At 52.7% G+C, this 14932-nt stretch overlaps 1 protein-coding gene across 1 annotated transcript; it reads left to right on the forward strand.

The window, feature by feature from the left end:
• Positions 1 to 1275: 1275 nt before the first annotated feature.
• On the forward strand, positions 1276 to 14083 carry Tekt1 (tektin 1). Its single transcript, XM_090349344.1, has 8 exons — positions 1276 to 1438; positions 3702 to 3909; positions 4837 to 5002; positions 6529 to 6657; positions 7590 to 7733; positions 9348 to 9570; positions 13114 to 13310; positions 13835 to 14083. Exons 2-8 carry the CDS (start codon positions 3720 to 3722, stop codon positions 14043 to 14045), a joined length of 1260 nt encoding a protein of 419 aa, XP_090205470.1. The 5' UTR covers positions 1276 to 1438; positions 3702 to 3719; the 3' UTR covers positions 14046 to 14083.
• Positions 14084 to 14932: the final 849 nt, after the last annotated feature.

A 14932-nucleotide genomic window follows, 5' to 3' on the forward strand; every position in this document is an offset into this window, starting at 1 on the left:
TTCCTGCCCAGCTGGCTTTGAATCAAAATCTTCAGACAGATCTCAGCCTCCCCAGTTGCTAGGATCACAAGTGTGAGCCAACTCAGTTCCAGAGTGGGATTGTTGAGAAATAAGGCCCAAACAATGAAATGACTCTATGCTGGAAACTTCTAGGGCTGTGTTTTCTGGTTTACCTGGGCCCACAGGAGGATAATTTCCTGATATTCCAGTAGACAAAAATCACCATTTTGGGAGGCGTGGTAAATACATCCATATGGCTTTCTAAATGTGTTTCCTAAGGCTAAATACTCAGACTAACAGCCAACTGGTCTTAATCACATCAAGCCAGATGTGTGTGTGTGTGTGTGTGTGTCCTTTGCTGTCCCTCAGCATTTTTGCTCAAGTGCCAGGCTTGCCCTCAGGCAACACCTCCTCACCTGGCATTTTGGTAGTTCATGACCATAAGGGTCAGTCTCATAGTCTTTCCTGCCCAGACTGGCATTGAACCACAATCCTCAGATCTCAGCCTTCTAGGTGGTTAAGAGCACAGGTGCCAGCCCCTGGCACTGAGCTCAAACGTCTGTTTTCATACATAGATCCATTCTTTTTTCAGAGCCTCTTTCAGATGTGATTTTTTTTCACAATTCTAGGGTAACTATCACTGCTTGAGCCCAGAGCCTGGGTACCGGCCCTGAGCTTCTTTTCTCAAAGCCTGCACTTGGCCACTGGGGCCTGAGTTGTTGTTGCTTTTTCACTAGTTCACTGGAGACGAGTCTCAGGAGGTCCCTGCCCAGGCTGGCTTGGATCCCTTGATCCCCAGATCTCCTCCTTCTGAGGCGCTGGGACCACAGGTGTGAGCCCAGGGCACCGGGCTCTTGGCATTACGTTTATCTTGATGTAGATCGACCTCGAGGTCCATGTCCCTCCGTTCGCTCTGTTCCTCCCGTTTCGCCTCTGACGGCAGTCTTTAGAATGGATGGCACACGCAAGGACTGAGCTGGACGAGGCACCGACCCAGCTCCCTAGGCGGTGCAAATCAAGAGATGGGCCCCGGCCCGGCGGCCGTGGCTCGCCCACGGGGCGCCTCCCCGGCGACCCGCCCACCAGCCAGAGGTGGAGGCGTGGCTCGAGGCGAGCCGCCTGCCAGCCTGGGGCACGGAACCGCAGGACCGCGCCGCGCCGAGCGGCAGCCAGGACCGCGCCGGGCCGTGTGCGCGGGGGGCGGGGCGCGCGGCGCCGCGGCCCGGCTCCGCCCCGCGGCGGGGTGCGCATGCGCGGAGCCGCCGCCGCCCGCCGCCCCAGGCCCGTCCCCCCGCCCGCAGCCGCGTCTCCGGTTGCCGCGGGGACCGCGCGGCCTCCCTTGTTGGGTCAGGGCCTCTCCCCAGCTCCCCTGGGCGCGTCGAGGTGGGCAGGGGTCGCCCGCTCACTCGAAAGCCTGCTTTCTTCTGACCGCCCTGGGGTAAGCGCTGGTCTCCACCGACCCCCTCGGCGAGGCCGCCGGGAGGATGGCGTGTGGGGAGGACCGCGTGTGGGGAGGACCGCGTGTGGGGAGGACCGCGTGTGGGGAGGACCGCGTGTGGAGGCCGCAGGGCGGCGCTCGGCGACGGCGTCCCCGGGTGAAGACAGCTCCATGCATCCCAGGCCGCTCCCGCCCGGTGTCCCCGGGCAGTTCCTCCCGGGAAGGTCCTCCCGGGCAGCTCCTCCCGGGCAGCTACTCCCGGGCAGCTCCTCCCGGGAAGGTCCTTCCTCCCGGGCAGCTCCTCCTGGGCAGCTCCTCCAGGGAAGCTCCTCCCAGGCAGGTCCTCCCAGGCAGGTCCTCCCGGGCAGCTCCTCCTGGGCAGCTCCTCCAGGGAAGCTCCTTCCAGGCAGGTCCTCCCAGGCAGGTCCTCCCGGGAAGGTCCTCCCTCCCGGGCAGCTCCTCCAGGGAAGGTCCTCCAGGGAAGCTCCTCCCAGGCAGGTCCTCCCGGGCAGCTCCTCCGGGGCAGGTCCTCCCGGGCAGCTCCCCCAGGGCAGGTCCTCCAGGGCAGCTCCTCCAGGGCAGCTCCTCCAGGGCAGGTCCTCCCTCCTGGGCAGCTCCTCCCGGGCAGCTCCTCCCGGGCAGCTCCTCCAGGGCAGGTCCTCCCTCCCGGGCAGCTCCTCCAGGGCAGGTCCTCCCTCCCGGGGAGCTCCTCCCGGGCAGCTCCTCCCAGGCAGCTCCTCCGGGGCAGGTCCTCCCAGGCAGGTCCTCCCAGGCAGGTCCTCCCGGGCAGCTCCTCCAGGGCAGGTCCTCCAGGGCAGCTCCTCCAGGGCAGGTCCTCCCTCCCGGGCAGCTCCTCCCGGGCAGCTCCTCCCAGGCAGCTCCTCCGGGGCAGGTCCTCCCAGGCAGGTCCTCCTGGGCAGCTCCTCCAGGGCAGGTCCTCCCAGGAAGGTCCTCCCTCCCAGGCAGCTCCTCCAGGGAAGGTCCTCCAGGGCAGGTCCTCCCTCCTGGCAGCTCCTCCCAGGCAGGTCCTCCTGGGCAGCTCCTCCTGGGCAGGTCCTCCCGGGTAGCTCCTCTGGGGCAGCTCCTCCCAGGCAGCTCCTCCGGGGAAGGTCCTCCTGGGCAGCTCCTCCGGGGCAGCTCCTCCCGGGCAGGTCCTCCCAGACAGCTCCTCCCAGGCAGGTCCTCCCGCCAGGTCCTTCAGGGCAGCCCCAAGTCTTGAGCTGGGTGCCCGGTGGCTCCCATTGCAGCCACTTCTGCCAGTTGCCAGTCTCCTTCTTTTTCTTTTCCTTTGTCCTGGAAAGCTTTTAGCTTCTCTTAACCTGTGGATACCTCAGTGCTGGCTGTCAGTTACAGACCTCACATTTGTTTCTGCGTGTGTGTGTGTGTGTTGGTCCTAGGGCTAGAACTTAAGGCCTGAGTGCCGCCCCTGTGCTTCTATGCACAAGGCGAGTGCTCTACCACTTAAGCCACAGCACCAGTTCAGCTTCTTGGTAGTTAATTGGAGATGAGTCTCGCAGATTTCAGCCTCCTGACTAGCTCTGATGACAGGTGTGAGCCACCAGCGCTCCTGGCATGTTTATTTCTTAGACAATATGTCTAGGATCATCTGTTTGGGAGAACATTGCTTTTTTTTTTTTTTTGCCAGTCCTGGGGCTTGAACTCTGGGCCTGAGCACTGTCCTTGGACACTTTTTTGCGGTATTCATTTTTTATTGTAATTAATGGAAAGGTTACAGTTATATTCGCCAGATAGAGGGTACATTTCTTCACACACCTTCATACCCCTTCTCATGTTTTTGTCCCCATATCCCTCCCCCATCCCCTTCCCTCATCTCGTCCCCCCTCTTCCCTTTCCTATTTCAAATAAACAAATAATGTCCTTGGACACTTTTGCTCAAGGCTAGCACTCTGCCACTTGAGCCACAGCACCACTTCCAGCTTTTTCTATGTATGTGATAGGAATCGAACCTAGGGCTTTGTGCGTGCAAGGCGAGCACTCCACCACTTGGCTGTGCTCCCAGCTGTAGAACACTGCTTTATGACTCAGTAATGCTATGACTAAGCAACATACTGGTAACTTGATGGGGCTTGAGATGCTGGTAATGCTGACTTCTTTATTTAGGTGCTGCTGCACAGTTGTTTCTATTTTGTACAGGCTATGGCATATGTACTTTTCAATATGAATAGCAAAGTGTGATATGATAATAATAAAAGATACTCCATGTATTTTCACTTAATCTAATATCAAATCTGCTTTTGATTAGGATTTTGGAAATCTCAGAATGGCCAGACTCATACAACCTCCTGTCAAGTTCCTGCCCTCGGAGTGGCAGCTCATTAACAACAGCCATTACCATAGGGCAGAGGTCCAGAGATGTCGATCTGAGCGCCTGGTGGCCGAAAGCAAGAGGGTTGTAGAAGAAATCAGTAAGAACACAAAGAGATCTCAAAGCGATTCAAGCAAGAAACTTGGTAAGCTACTGAGCATGCTCAGAGGGGCTGGAAGATTACCTGTTAGTGTCATGCTCAGGCATGGACAGGTGTGATCAAGTGACATGACGAGAGACGCCCAGCCTGCTTTCCACCCATCCTCCATCCAAACATGGGTTTGGTAGACAGTAATGGAGCATCTGTGGGCTATAGTGGGAAGAGGGAATGAGTTTAGGGTCTGCTTTCGTAGGATTCCTGTCTTGAAGAGGAGAAAGATTTTAAAAAATAAAGTGAATACTTGGAATGTAACCAGATTAAGTGCTGGAAAGGTGGAAAATTTCCCTGGAGAGAAATGTTGGAGCTCATCTTTAAGGAAGAATCATTTTCTCTGGACAATTCCACACTTCCAAAGATCATGCCCTTAAACAGAACCAAAAATAAATGTAAAATGAAACAAATTACAGTTTCCAAAGGCCCAAAGGTCATAAACCAGGGGTCCCAAACTCGAATGTCTATAGTAGCCAGTTAGGTTAAAAAGGGGGCGGGGAGGAGGGCTTAAATGTAAGGCAATAGGGGTTGGTGGGAATGCTTGGTCATAGCACCAGTGATTTAGCGAATAGTTCTAAAAACTTATCATGTCTACTGGCATTGAAAATAAACCACCAGAAGCTGTGAGTTTGGCCTAGAGGTAGAGTGCTTGCCTACTAGAAAAAGCTGGAAGCAGTACTGTGCTCAAGTGGGAGAGCACTCACCTTGAGAAATCCCAAGAACAGTGCTCAGGCCCTGAGTTCAAGCCCCAGGACTGGCAAAAAAAAAAAAAAAAAAAAAAGAAAGAAGAATCCAAGCTAAGGGAGAGTTCTAGGCCCTGCAATTAAGGCCCAGTATTGGCACACACAAACCAAAGCATAAAAAACAAAATTGAAAAATAGACAAAACACCCCCAAAACACAACTTCTTCATGTGATTCAGAACAGAGAATCCAGGAACTCAAGTTCTGGAGGCAGGAATTGGATGACAAACTTCAGCAGCTCGTGTATGAAACTGATGACCTGCTCACATATAAGACCCGGCTGGAAAAAGCCCTAAAGAGCTTTCAAGAGCCACTGCGTATCACTGAGATGTGCCTGGCCTACAGGTAGGAGAATGGGCCACCACCTTTCACGCTTAAGGAGTCTAAGGATGGTCAGAGGGAGTGGCTGGGAGTGCTGTGCTTTTAGGGTTCCAGGCCTTTTCTATCTTGCTGCTTTCCTGCATATTGTGTTCTTACCCCAGACAACCTCAAGCTTCATGGTGGCAGCCAGAATGCCAGACATTAATTACATCTACATTCCCTGGCGAGCACAGTGGGTAGGGTTTACCTTTTATCATTTGTACTTGCATCCTATGGATCAGAATTTCATTACATTACAACCGTAGAAACTGGGAGGTGATGGTTTTTATTTTGGGCAGCTGGGTGCTCAGATAAAATAGACTCAGGGGTGCTATTTCTAGAGGAGAAGGTCAGGGCAACTACTGGGAGGGGACTCGTGCGCTCCCTCCACGAAGCCACCCAGAAAGCACTTTGTAATCCAGCAAGCGCTAGACAACAAACTTTCTTTTCTTTTTCTTTCTTTTTTTTTTGGTGCCAGTCCTGGGACTTGAACTCAAGGCCCGGGCACTGTCCTTGGGCTTTCTGAAGGCTAGAGCTCTGGAGCTTGAGCCACAATACCACTTCTGGCTTTTTCTGTGTATGTGGTACTGAGGGATTGAACCCAGGGCTGCGTGCATGCTAGGCGAGCACTCCACCGTGCTCCTAGACAAGGCACACCTTTATGATCCTTTTTCTGTGCTAAATCTATGAGTAGAGGCTGCTGTTTTCCAGTTTGTCCCCCGTGCCTAGTGTTTACCAGGCTGGCAACCGAGCCTTTCCAGATATGGACTTCCACAGGTCACCTCATGTTTAAAATCTTGTTACAGCAATCCCAGTTTCTTGAAGATAAAGAGCAAGTTCCTTATCTCAGCCAATAGTTATCAGCCAATAGCTTACAGCAGTAACCCAGCTACTCAGGAGGCTGAGATCTGAGGATCATGCCTTATGAATTGAGACTAGTTATATTGTAAGGCAGGGTTCAAGACTGCTCATTGGGAAATAGTAACCCAGTGGGCTGATCGCTGCATCAGGCTTTGTCTGTGACATTGGGTTAAATTACTCAGCCTCTCTGAAATTTGGTTTCTGCATGAGGACTTGACAAGGTCAAATACAAGGGCATGTGGCTCAGGGATAGCCTGGGCAGTTGTGATTTGTCCCAACTAGCCTTAGAACTCTTCTGTCACTGTGCCCTGATGGTACTTTGAGGTGAGTCTTCATACTTTTTTTTTTGTCTTTTTTGCTTAGGTTGGCACTGAACAACCATCCTTCTCACTCCACAACTTGAGTAGCTGAGATTACAGACAGGAGACACAAAAATCCAATTTCATATTCTTTTTATTAGTATTATGCTCAAACTTCTTTCTGGGTTTGATCCCTTGTTGAAAAACAAGACCAGGAAAGGAGAGAAACGCCTGTCTTTAAAATCCCAGGTTAAAAGCCCATGGGCCCTGCTGTCATCCTAGCTACTCAAGAGACTGTGTTTGGGATGGTGAGGTGACAGGCGTGTCCCCGCTCCCGGATTCCCCGGCCAGGGAGAAGCGGATCGGCACGGACCTGGTGCACGACGAGGTGGAGCAGGAGCTGCAGAAGGAGGCGGAGATCGTGCGGGGCGTCGTGACGCTGCTGACACGCACCCTGGAGGAGACCGTGGAGCAGATCCGGTAGGGCTGCGCTGGCTGGCGGTGCGCGCTGCGCGCACAGGGCGGGGTGGGGGGGGAGAGAGGCGGCCCCGCAGCAATGACCGCCGGACAGCGCCGACCGCTGGACAGCGCCCATGGCCCACGCCTGGACTCCTAGCGGCCCAGGAGGCTGAGGCCCTCGAGGATCACAGTTTGAGGCCGACCCAGGCAGAAAAGTCCAGGAGACGGTCAGTGCCAAAAGCCCAAAGTGAAGGGTGGCTCAAGTGGTAGAGTCCCAGACTCAAATGAGAAAGCTAAGGTCCTGATTTCAAGCCCGCCAGTATTGCCACAAAAAGGGAGGGAGGGAGAGAGGAAGGAAGGAAAGTAGGGAAAAAAGAGGAGGGAAGGAAGTAGGAAGAGAGAAAAAAGAAGGAAAACAGAGGAGGAAAGAGGAAGGAAGGAAAGAAAAGGAAAAGGAAGAAAGAAGGAAGAAAGGAAACGAGGGAAGGAGGGATGAAAGAAAAGAGGAAGGAAGGAAGGAAAAGAAGAGAGAGGACAGAAGGAAGAAAAAACATAAGAGGGAGAAGGGAGGGCAGAAGGAAGGAAGGAAAAAAGATGAAAGAGAAAGGAAGGAAGGAAAAAAAGGAGGGAGGAAGGAAGGAAAAAAGAGAAAGAAAGAGGGAGGGAGGGAAAGAAAATGTCAGGTGGAAGGGGGGGATGTTGGCATCTAGGCTTTCTTGTCAGAGTGGCATCAGGCCTCCAGTGATGTGGCATGGGTGGGCAGGGCTAGTGGTAGGGAGGGCGAGGGGAGGGTGGAATGGGGTAGGGGGAGGAGGGTGAGTGGGGAGGGGAGGACATCTGGCCCCTCTGTGCCCTGCCTGGCTTTAGCAGTGTTTCCCAGGACCTGGCAGAGCAGGCAGGTGGCACCGAGGCTGGGCAGGGGGAGACGCTCGGCTCCCCACCTTCCCCTCCAGGCTCAACCGTTCTGCCAAGTACAATTTGGAAAAGGATTTGAAGGACAAATTTTCAGCTGTGACCATTGAGGACATCTGCTTCTCACTCAACAACAACTCGCCGGACATCAGATATTGTGAGAAGGCACTAAGGGTTGAACCCAAGTGAGTATGGCTCACTCTGCTCCCCAGAAAGGCAGTCAGGATCCAGTGGGCACCCCAGCTTTCTGGAGGGTCCCAGATGACAGAGTCCAGAGGCTCCTGTCCCTTTAAGAAAGCCTGACCTGGCAGAAGGTGCCAGGGACGTGGGGAATTGTAATTCTTTGTACAATAACTTGCAGATTAAAAGAAAAAGAGTGAATTCTGCCATGCTAATGGCTCCTACCCATAATCCTAGCTAGTCAGGAATCTGAGATTTCTGAGGATCAGGGTTCAAAGCCAGCCAGGGCAGAGAAACCCATGAGAGTCTCATCTCCAGTTAACCAGCAAACAACTAGAAGTGAAGGTGTGGCTCAAGTGGTAGAGTGCCAGCCTTAAGGTCAAAAGCCAAGTGAGAAGACGCTGGGGCAGGCTCCCAGAGTGGCAGCTGGCTTCTCCACGCTGACCTGAGGGTAACAGGGAGGACAAACCCAAGGCTGAGGCCAAGGCCTTGTTCACGTGCTCACCTCACCTTTCCATTTGTGAGACTAGTCAGTTCAGCCCTCCTCCAGGTGAGGGCGCTAGACAAGATGTGAACACTAGGCGCCCGTTACCTGTGCCTCACACCTGTAATCCTAGCTACTCAGGAGGCTGAGATCTGAGGATCGCAGTTCAAAGCCAGCCACGACATGAAAGTCCATGAAACTCTTATCTCCAATTCACCACCAGAAAACTGGAAGTGGTGCAGTGGCTCAAAGTGGCAGAGCACTAGCTCTGAGCTGAAGAGCTCAAGACAGCGCCCAGGCCCAGAGTTCAAGACCCATGACTTACCAAAAAAAGAAAAAAATGTGAACACTGGAGATGGGGATCTTGGGAACCAGCAAATACACCTGCATGCAACCTTTCCATCCATTATTCATTCACATTCATTCATCCCATTGTCCGTCCATCCATCCATCCATTATTGATCTATGTCTATCTGACAGAGTCCCCTGGCAATAGCCCTGGCTAGCCTCAAACTTGCGACCTTCCTGTAAATGTTTTTGCTTCTTTCTTTCTCCCTTCCTTCCTTCCTTCCTTCCTTCCTTCCTTCCTTCCTTCCTTCCTTCCTTCCTTCCTTCCTTTCTTCCTTTCTTTCGCCAGTCCTGGGCTTGAGCTCAGAGCCTGAGCACTGTCCTTGGACTTTCTCAAGGCTAGACCTCTACCACTTGAGCCTCAGCACCACTTCAGGCTTTTTTTTTTCTATGTATGTGGTCCTGAGGAATCGAACCTGGGCCTTCGTGCATACTAGGAAAGCACTCTACCACTAGGCCAAACTCCCATCTTTGTTTCTTATGAAATAGCATTGCACACCGTATCCTGTGCATGTCTTGTTTCCTGTAGTTTGCACTGTTCTGAGCATCACTCACGTTCAAAAAGCAAGTCCTCATCTGGTGACAACGTATTCATTTATATGGTCACATAGCTTCTGTCATGAGCCACGTATAGTGTCATTGACAGACTACTGCTGGCTGCCTAGATAGGGGAATATTCTGGGGCTGTGATGTTGGGGGTTGAGGGGCGGGGCTTAGTTCCCCGTGGCTCGCAGCCCTCGTGAGCCCGGATGTGCCATGAGCACCTGTGTGAGTGGGCTTGTTTCAGCTCGGTGAGTCTGGAGGACTGGCTGGACTTCTCCAACACCAATGTGGAGAAGGCGGACAAGCAGCGGAACAACTCCCTGGCCCTGAAGGCCTTGGTGGACCAGATCTTGGGTCAGACAGCCAACGACCTGCGTAAGCAGTGTGACTTGGTGGACACAGCATTCAAGACTGGGCTCAAAGTGGTCAAGGGTGCAAGAGACAAGCTGGCTGACCACCTGAACTTGGTGAGGGCCCCGGGAATGGGGAGGCAGGAGACAAGGGTTTCCATGGAAACCAGAGCCCTGGGCCAGGCCCTGCCCTGCTAGGTTGAGGTGGGAGGGGGTGACAGGTAAGAGAGGGTGGTTTGAGGCCTCTCCACCTTCCCAGCAGGCTTTTTAGGATTGGGGGACTGGAGTGGCACCTGGCCCACCCAGTGATGCAGAGGGCACTTGGTGACTCACTCCTGTAATCCTAGCTACTCAGGAGGCTGAGGTCTAAAGCTGAACTAGAGTAAAGCACAAGAGTGTCTTACCATGGCGAAGCTGTTGGGTTGCCAGTGTAAGGCATACCAGGGTATTTGGCTTCTGTTTCTAACAAAACCCACAGAAGGGAGGTGTTGATGAAGTTCACTGTTGATACTGATTGACAAGGCATGCCAGGGGATGGCTGGAAGGTTCTGTGGGCTCGGTGAGTCCTTTCCTGTGTCATCCATAATGGGGTCACTTTCAGCCTGCTCAACCCAGAAAATAGGTATTTTATATGGAATATTCATAGAGGTGGATTCACAGGGTGACTGAGGAGGAGTCAGTGTTGACTTCTTGGAGAAACACAGAGCCCCAAGCTGGGTGTGGTGGCTCACACCTGTAATCCTAGCTATTCAGGAGGCTGAGATCTGAGGTTCAAAGCCAGCCTAGGCACTGAAGTCTATGAGACTCATCTCTCTAGTTAACCACTAGAAAACCGGAAGTGGGGCTGTGGCTCAAGGGGTAAGAGTACACACACACACACATATGCACACACATGTAAATACATGACTGAGTGGAACTAGAAGTCGGCCCCCTGCCTTCCTGTGGGAGGGCGCTGATGCAGGGGCGCCCTCTAGTGGCAGCATCGTGCAGCACAACAGGCCGACCTCAACAGAAACTTCAGCCTCCTTAACTTTGACGTCCCATGCCCACAGAAAATGAGAACTACGTTTCCATTCTTCGTACTTTACCCGGTTTCAGGCATTTGTAGACAGGAGCAGGACTGGAGTAAGACGCACTGGTGATAAAACAGCAAAGTAAAAGGGCCTTGCAGCCATATCACAGTGATTGCAGTCTGGCTAGTGTTCAGAAGCAGTGATGGCACGCACCACAGTCTGTCACAGCTGCCTAACTGCCCAAGGCTGGGTCCCAAACAACTGTATGGGCACAAAAAGTGGAATTTTATTTCAGAGTTTGTACAAATAGCACATCATTTGGGGCAAAGGGTACGTTTTGCTGATTTCTGTTCTTTAGTATTGTTTTAAAGAATTCTGAATTTCACAAAAATCTATAACTGGGCTCAGAGGTAGAGTGCCTGCCTAGCAAGCATCAAGCCCTAAGTTCAAACCTCAGTATCACAAAAACATAATCATACATACAGTTTATAAATGCCACTCTAAATAAGTGTTCAAAAGATTTTTAACAAAATTTGAGGTGGAAGTAACTCTTACCCCAAATCAAGTTAAAGTGACTCTGTGAAATTAAAAATAACATAAGTAACTGAATTTAAGAAATGGCTACAGCTGGGTGCCAGTGGCGCATACCTGTGATCCTAGCTATTAAGAGGCTAAGAGTTGAGGATCTCAGTTCAAAGCCAGCCCCAGCGGAAAAGTCCCTGTGAGATTCTTATCTCCAATTAACCACTCAAAAACTGGAAGTGGCTGGGCACAGTGGCTCACACCTGTAATCCTCGCTACTCAGGAGGCTGAGACCTGAGGATCAAGGTTCAAAGCCAGCCCAGCCACAAAAGGACCTGAAGCTCTTATCTCCAATTAACCTCTAGAAAAAGTGAAGTGGGGCTTGGCTCAAGGGTAGGGTGGTAACCTTGAGCTGAAGAGCTCAGGGACAGCGCCCAAGGCTGAGTTCAAGTCCCATGACCCACACACACACAAAAAACTGGAAGTGGCACAGTAACTCAAGTGGTACAGCACCAGCCTTGAGCAAAAAAGCCAAACTATTGTCTGAAGCTCTGAGTTCAAGTCCCAGCACACACATGCGCGTGCACACACATGCGTGGGCACACACACACACACACACACACACACACACACACACACACACTGATCCTGTAAATGAAAAAAGAGAATCCTATCTTCTTAGAAATATATACTGAAATGATATAACATCTGAATTTGCTTTAAAATAATGAAGCTGCTGAATGGGCAGGAGGGAGGAATGGATGAAGCAAGCCTGGCTTTTTGTTGATCACTGCTTAAAGTGAGGTGGGAACATATACATACACTGCTGTGTGTACACACAAAATTTCAAGATACAAAGTTAAAGGAAAAACCTTGGCTGGGCACTGGTGGCTCACGCCTATATTCCTAGCTACTCATGAGGCCCTGGAGTGAATCCATGAGACTTATCTCAATTAACTACCCCCCCCCAACACCTGAAAGTGGAGCAATGGCTCAAATCATAGAGTACCACCCTGGAGAAAAAATAGCTCAGGGAGAATGCCTTTACCCCGAGTTCAAGCCTCAGTACTGGTTCCAAAAGGGTTGTGTTTTGGGGACTATTCTGAGGGCCTTACAAATATTCTTAGACAAATGGCCCACCATGGAGCTAGATTCCCGAGCCGCAGCCCTAACTTTTAATCTCAGAAATATAACTATAGTTGGGTGTGGTTACTCAGGCCTATAATCCTAGCTACTCAAGAGCCTGAGATCTGAGGATCACGGTTCAAAGGTAGCCCAGGCACCAAAGTCCATGAGACTCTGATCTCTAATTAACCACCAGAAAACCAGAAGTGGTGTTGTGGCTCAAGGGTAGGGTGGTACCCTTGAGCTGAAGAGCTCGGGAATAATGCCCAGCTCAGAGTTTAAGTCCCACAACTGACAATAAAAGAAATGTGTATAACTGTGTAATGAGTAACTTAAAAATACCTTTTTGGTGTACAAAGCCATTCTGACAAATAATTGCAAAGCTTAATGTACATGGTGTCAGCCTTTCCCCAGGCTGCCACTAGACAGCTTTCCGTGAATGATATCCTGTGGCTGGCCACAGAAGCAGCGGGACCCTGTACAGAGGGAATGAGACACCAGTGGTGGTCAAGCTGTAAGGTTCCATGGTCAGGCAATAACCTCACCCACACATCCCTTTGGGGATGAGCAAGCAGATAGATTTAGCTTAGCCTCTTTCAAAAATGACCTGTGCTCAGCTGGGAGTTTGGCCTAGTAGTAGAGTGCTTGCCTAGCATGCTTGAAGACCTGGGTTCAATTCCTCAGTACCACATATACAGAAAAGTGGAAGTGGTGCTGTGGCTCAACTGGTAGAGCTCTAGCATTGAGAAAACCCAAGGACAGTGCTCAGGCCCTGAGTTCAAGCCCCAGGACTAGCAAAAACAAAAGAGGGAGGCAGGAGCATGGCCTAGTGGTAGAGTGCTTGCTAGCATGCACAAAGCCCTAGATTTGACGCAAGTGCCCAAGCCCTGAGTTCAAGCTCCAGGACTGCTAACCCTCCCCCCCCCCCAAAAAAAAAATGGCCTGTGCTCTTGAGCTTTGAGAATAACCCAGTCTCATCTATGCCAATTCTTCCTGTCAGGTCATGGAAGAGATTAATGCCCAGGAAAGAAATATTGCAGATCTTGAAAAAGCCATTGTTGATCTAGAAGGCCCTGCCAAGGTGGCTCACAAGCGCCTGGAGACCAGAACCCACCGGCCTAACATAGAGCTGTGTCGTGACGTTGCTCAGTATCGGCTCATCCAGGAAGTGGATGAGATTTCCTGCAACATTGCAAGGTAAGCCAGCAGAGGACTGTGGGATTGAACCTAGGGTGCAAACGGGTGAGACAGTGTAGTCGGCTCCTCGTGTTTGAAGGATGCTTGCCTTAGGGTTTCCTCAGGTTCTGTGGGAAAAGTGGCTGTTAACTTCGTTAAAGAAGTTCAAATCCAGCTGTTCAGAGAAAATCTGTGGTCTTGGGGCCTGAACTCAGGGCCATGTCCCTTTCCCTTTTTCACTCAAGATTGCTGCTCTGCCACTTGAGCCAGCTCCCTGTCTGTCTTTTGGGTGGTTAATTGGAGGTAAGAATCAGTGGAGGGGGTTATGGGACAGAGTTCATGGACACAAGCTCAAGTGGTAGAGGGCTTGCCTAGCAAGTACGAAGTCCTTAGTAAAAAGAAAAAGCACGCATCCTATGTCCTATATTTGATATTTTATATATTTACACATAATCACACGTAGGCCATGGCAACCAATCAGAAACCTGGGGTGCGGGCCCATTCACGATCGCCTGCTGGAAAGGGTGCTGTCCATTCTTCCCCAGGTTGAGGGAGCTCCTGGCCCGGGCCGACGTGGAGCTCAAGGGGCTGCACCGGCGGCAGCTGGCCCTGCAGGAGGAGATCCAGGTGAAGGAGCACACCATCTACATCGACGAGGTGCTGTGCATGCACCTGCGGCAGTCCATCCCGCCGCGGGACGGCGAGGAAAAGGGCAACTGGGCCGGGGGCATCCGCCCGGACGCCATCTGCTCCTAGAGAGGCGTGCACGGTCCCATTAAACACTTTATCACTCAGCTCGGAGCCCCCATTTCAGTGCACACCGACAGCACAGAACTCCTCTCCGCCGGCGGGGCTGGGGGCCCGCCCACCGCGGCCTCGGGTGGGGACCCCTGAGCTGAGTGCGCCGGAGGGGGCGCAGGGGACGAGGCCCGGACGGAGGGGGCGTGTCCGAGGAGGGGCGTGGTGTGGACGGAGGGGCGTGTCCGGAGAGGGGCGTGGCGTGGACGGAGGGGGCGTGTCCGAGGAGGGGCGTGGCGTGGACGTAGGGGCGTGTCCATGCAGGGGCGTGGCCTGGCCAAGGGGGCGTGGCCTGGACGGAGGAGGCCTGTGCGTGGAGGGGCGCGCCTGGGAGGGAGGGGCATGGACACGAGGGGCGTGTCTCTGAAAGAAGGGCGTGGAGGGAGGGAAGTCCTTGACTGTCACCACCCCGGGACTTTGCAGAGGACATCCCTGTCCCTAGAAAGCGACGTCGTGGTGACTGCAGGCTCAGATCCCACATGGTTGGTCCGTGAGAAGCCAATTCGAGTCTCCCCAAAATACAGATGAACGAGGGGAGCTCCTGAGCACCTCTTTCTCACAGGTGGAGGGAGTTGAGGAGCGAGGCTAGGGGCTCCCAAGCTATTAAAAATTCAGTCTAGTAGCAGCCCAGGAGCGCTTGGGGAAGTGGACGCGGCCTGACCTGCGCGTACGCCCAGTCCCTCCAGGCCCCTCCCCGCAAGGCCACGACCCCTCTGGGGTCAGACCCGGGAGCCCCCAGCGGCAACCTTAAGTCAGCTTCCTGTAGCGCCTCCCCGTGACAATTTCTAACAATTCTTTTTCTGTTCCTTTTTCTGAAGGGAAACCTGTGTTTCAGTTTGCTGTTG

Source organism: Megascapheus bottae, chromosome 17 (assembly GCF_031878675.1).
Source record: "Megascapheus bottae isolate mThoBot1 chromosome 17, mThoBot2.hap1, whole genome shotgun sequence".
Taxonomy (NCBI): Eukaryota; Metazoa; Chordata; class Mammalia; order Rodentia; family Geomyidae; genus Megascapheus; species Megascapheus bottae.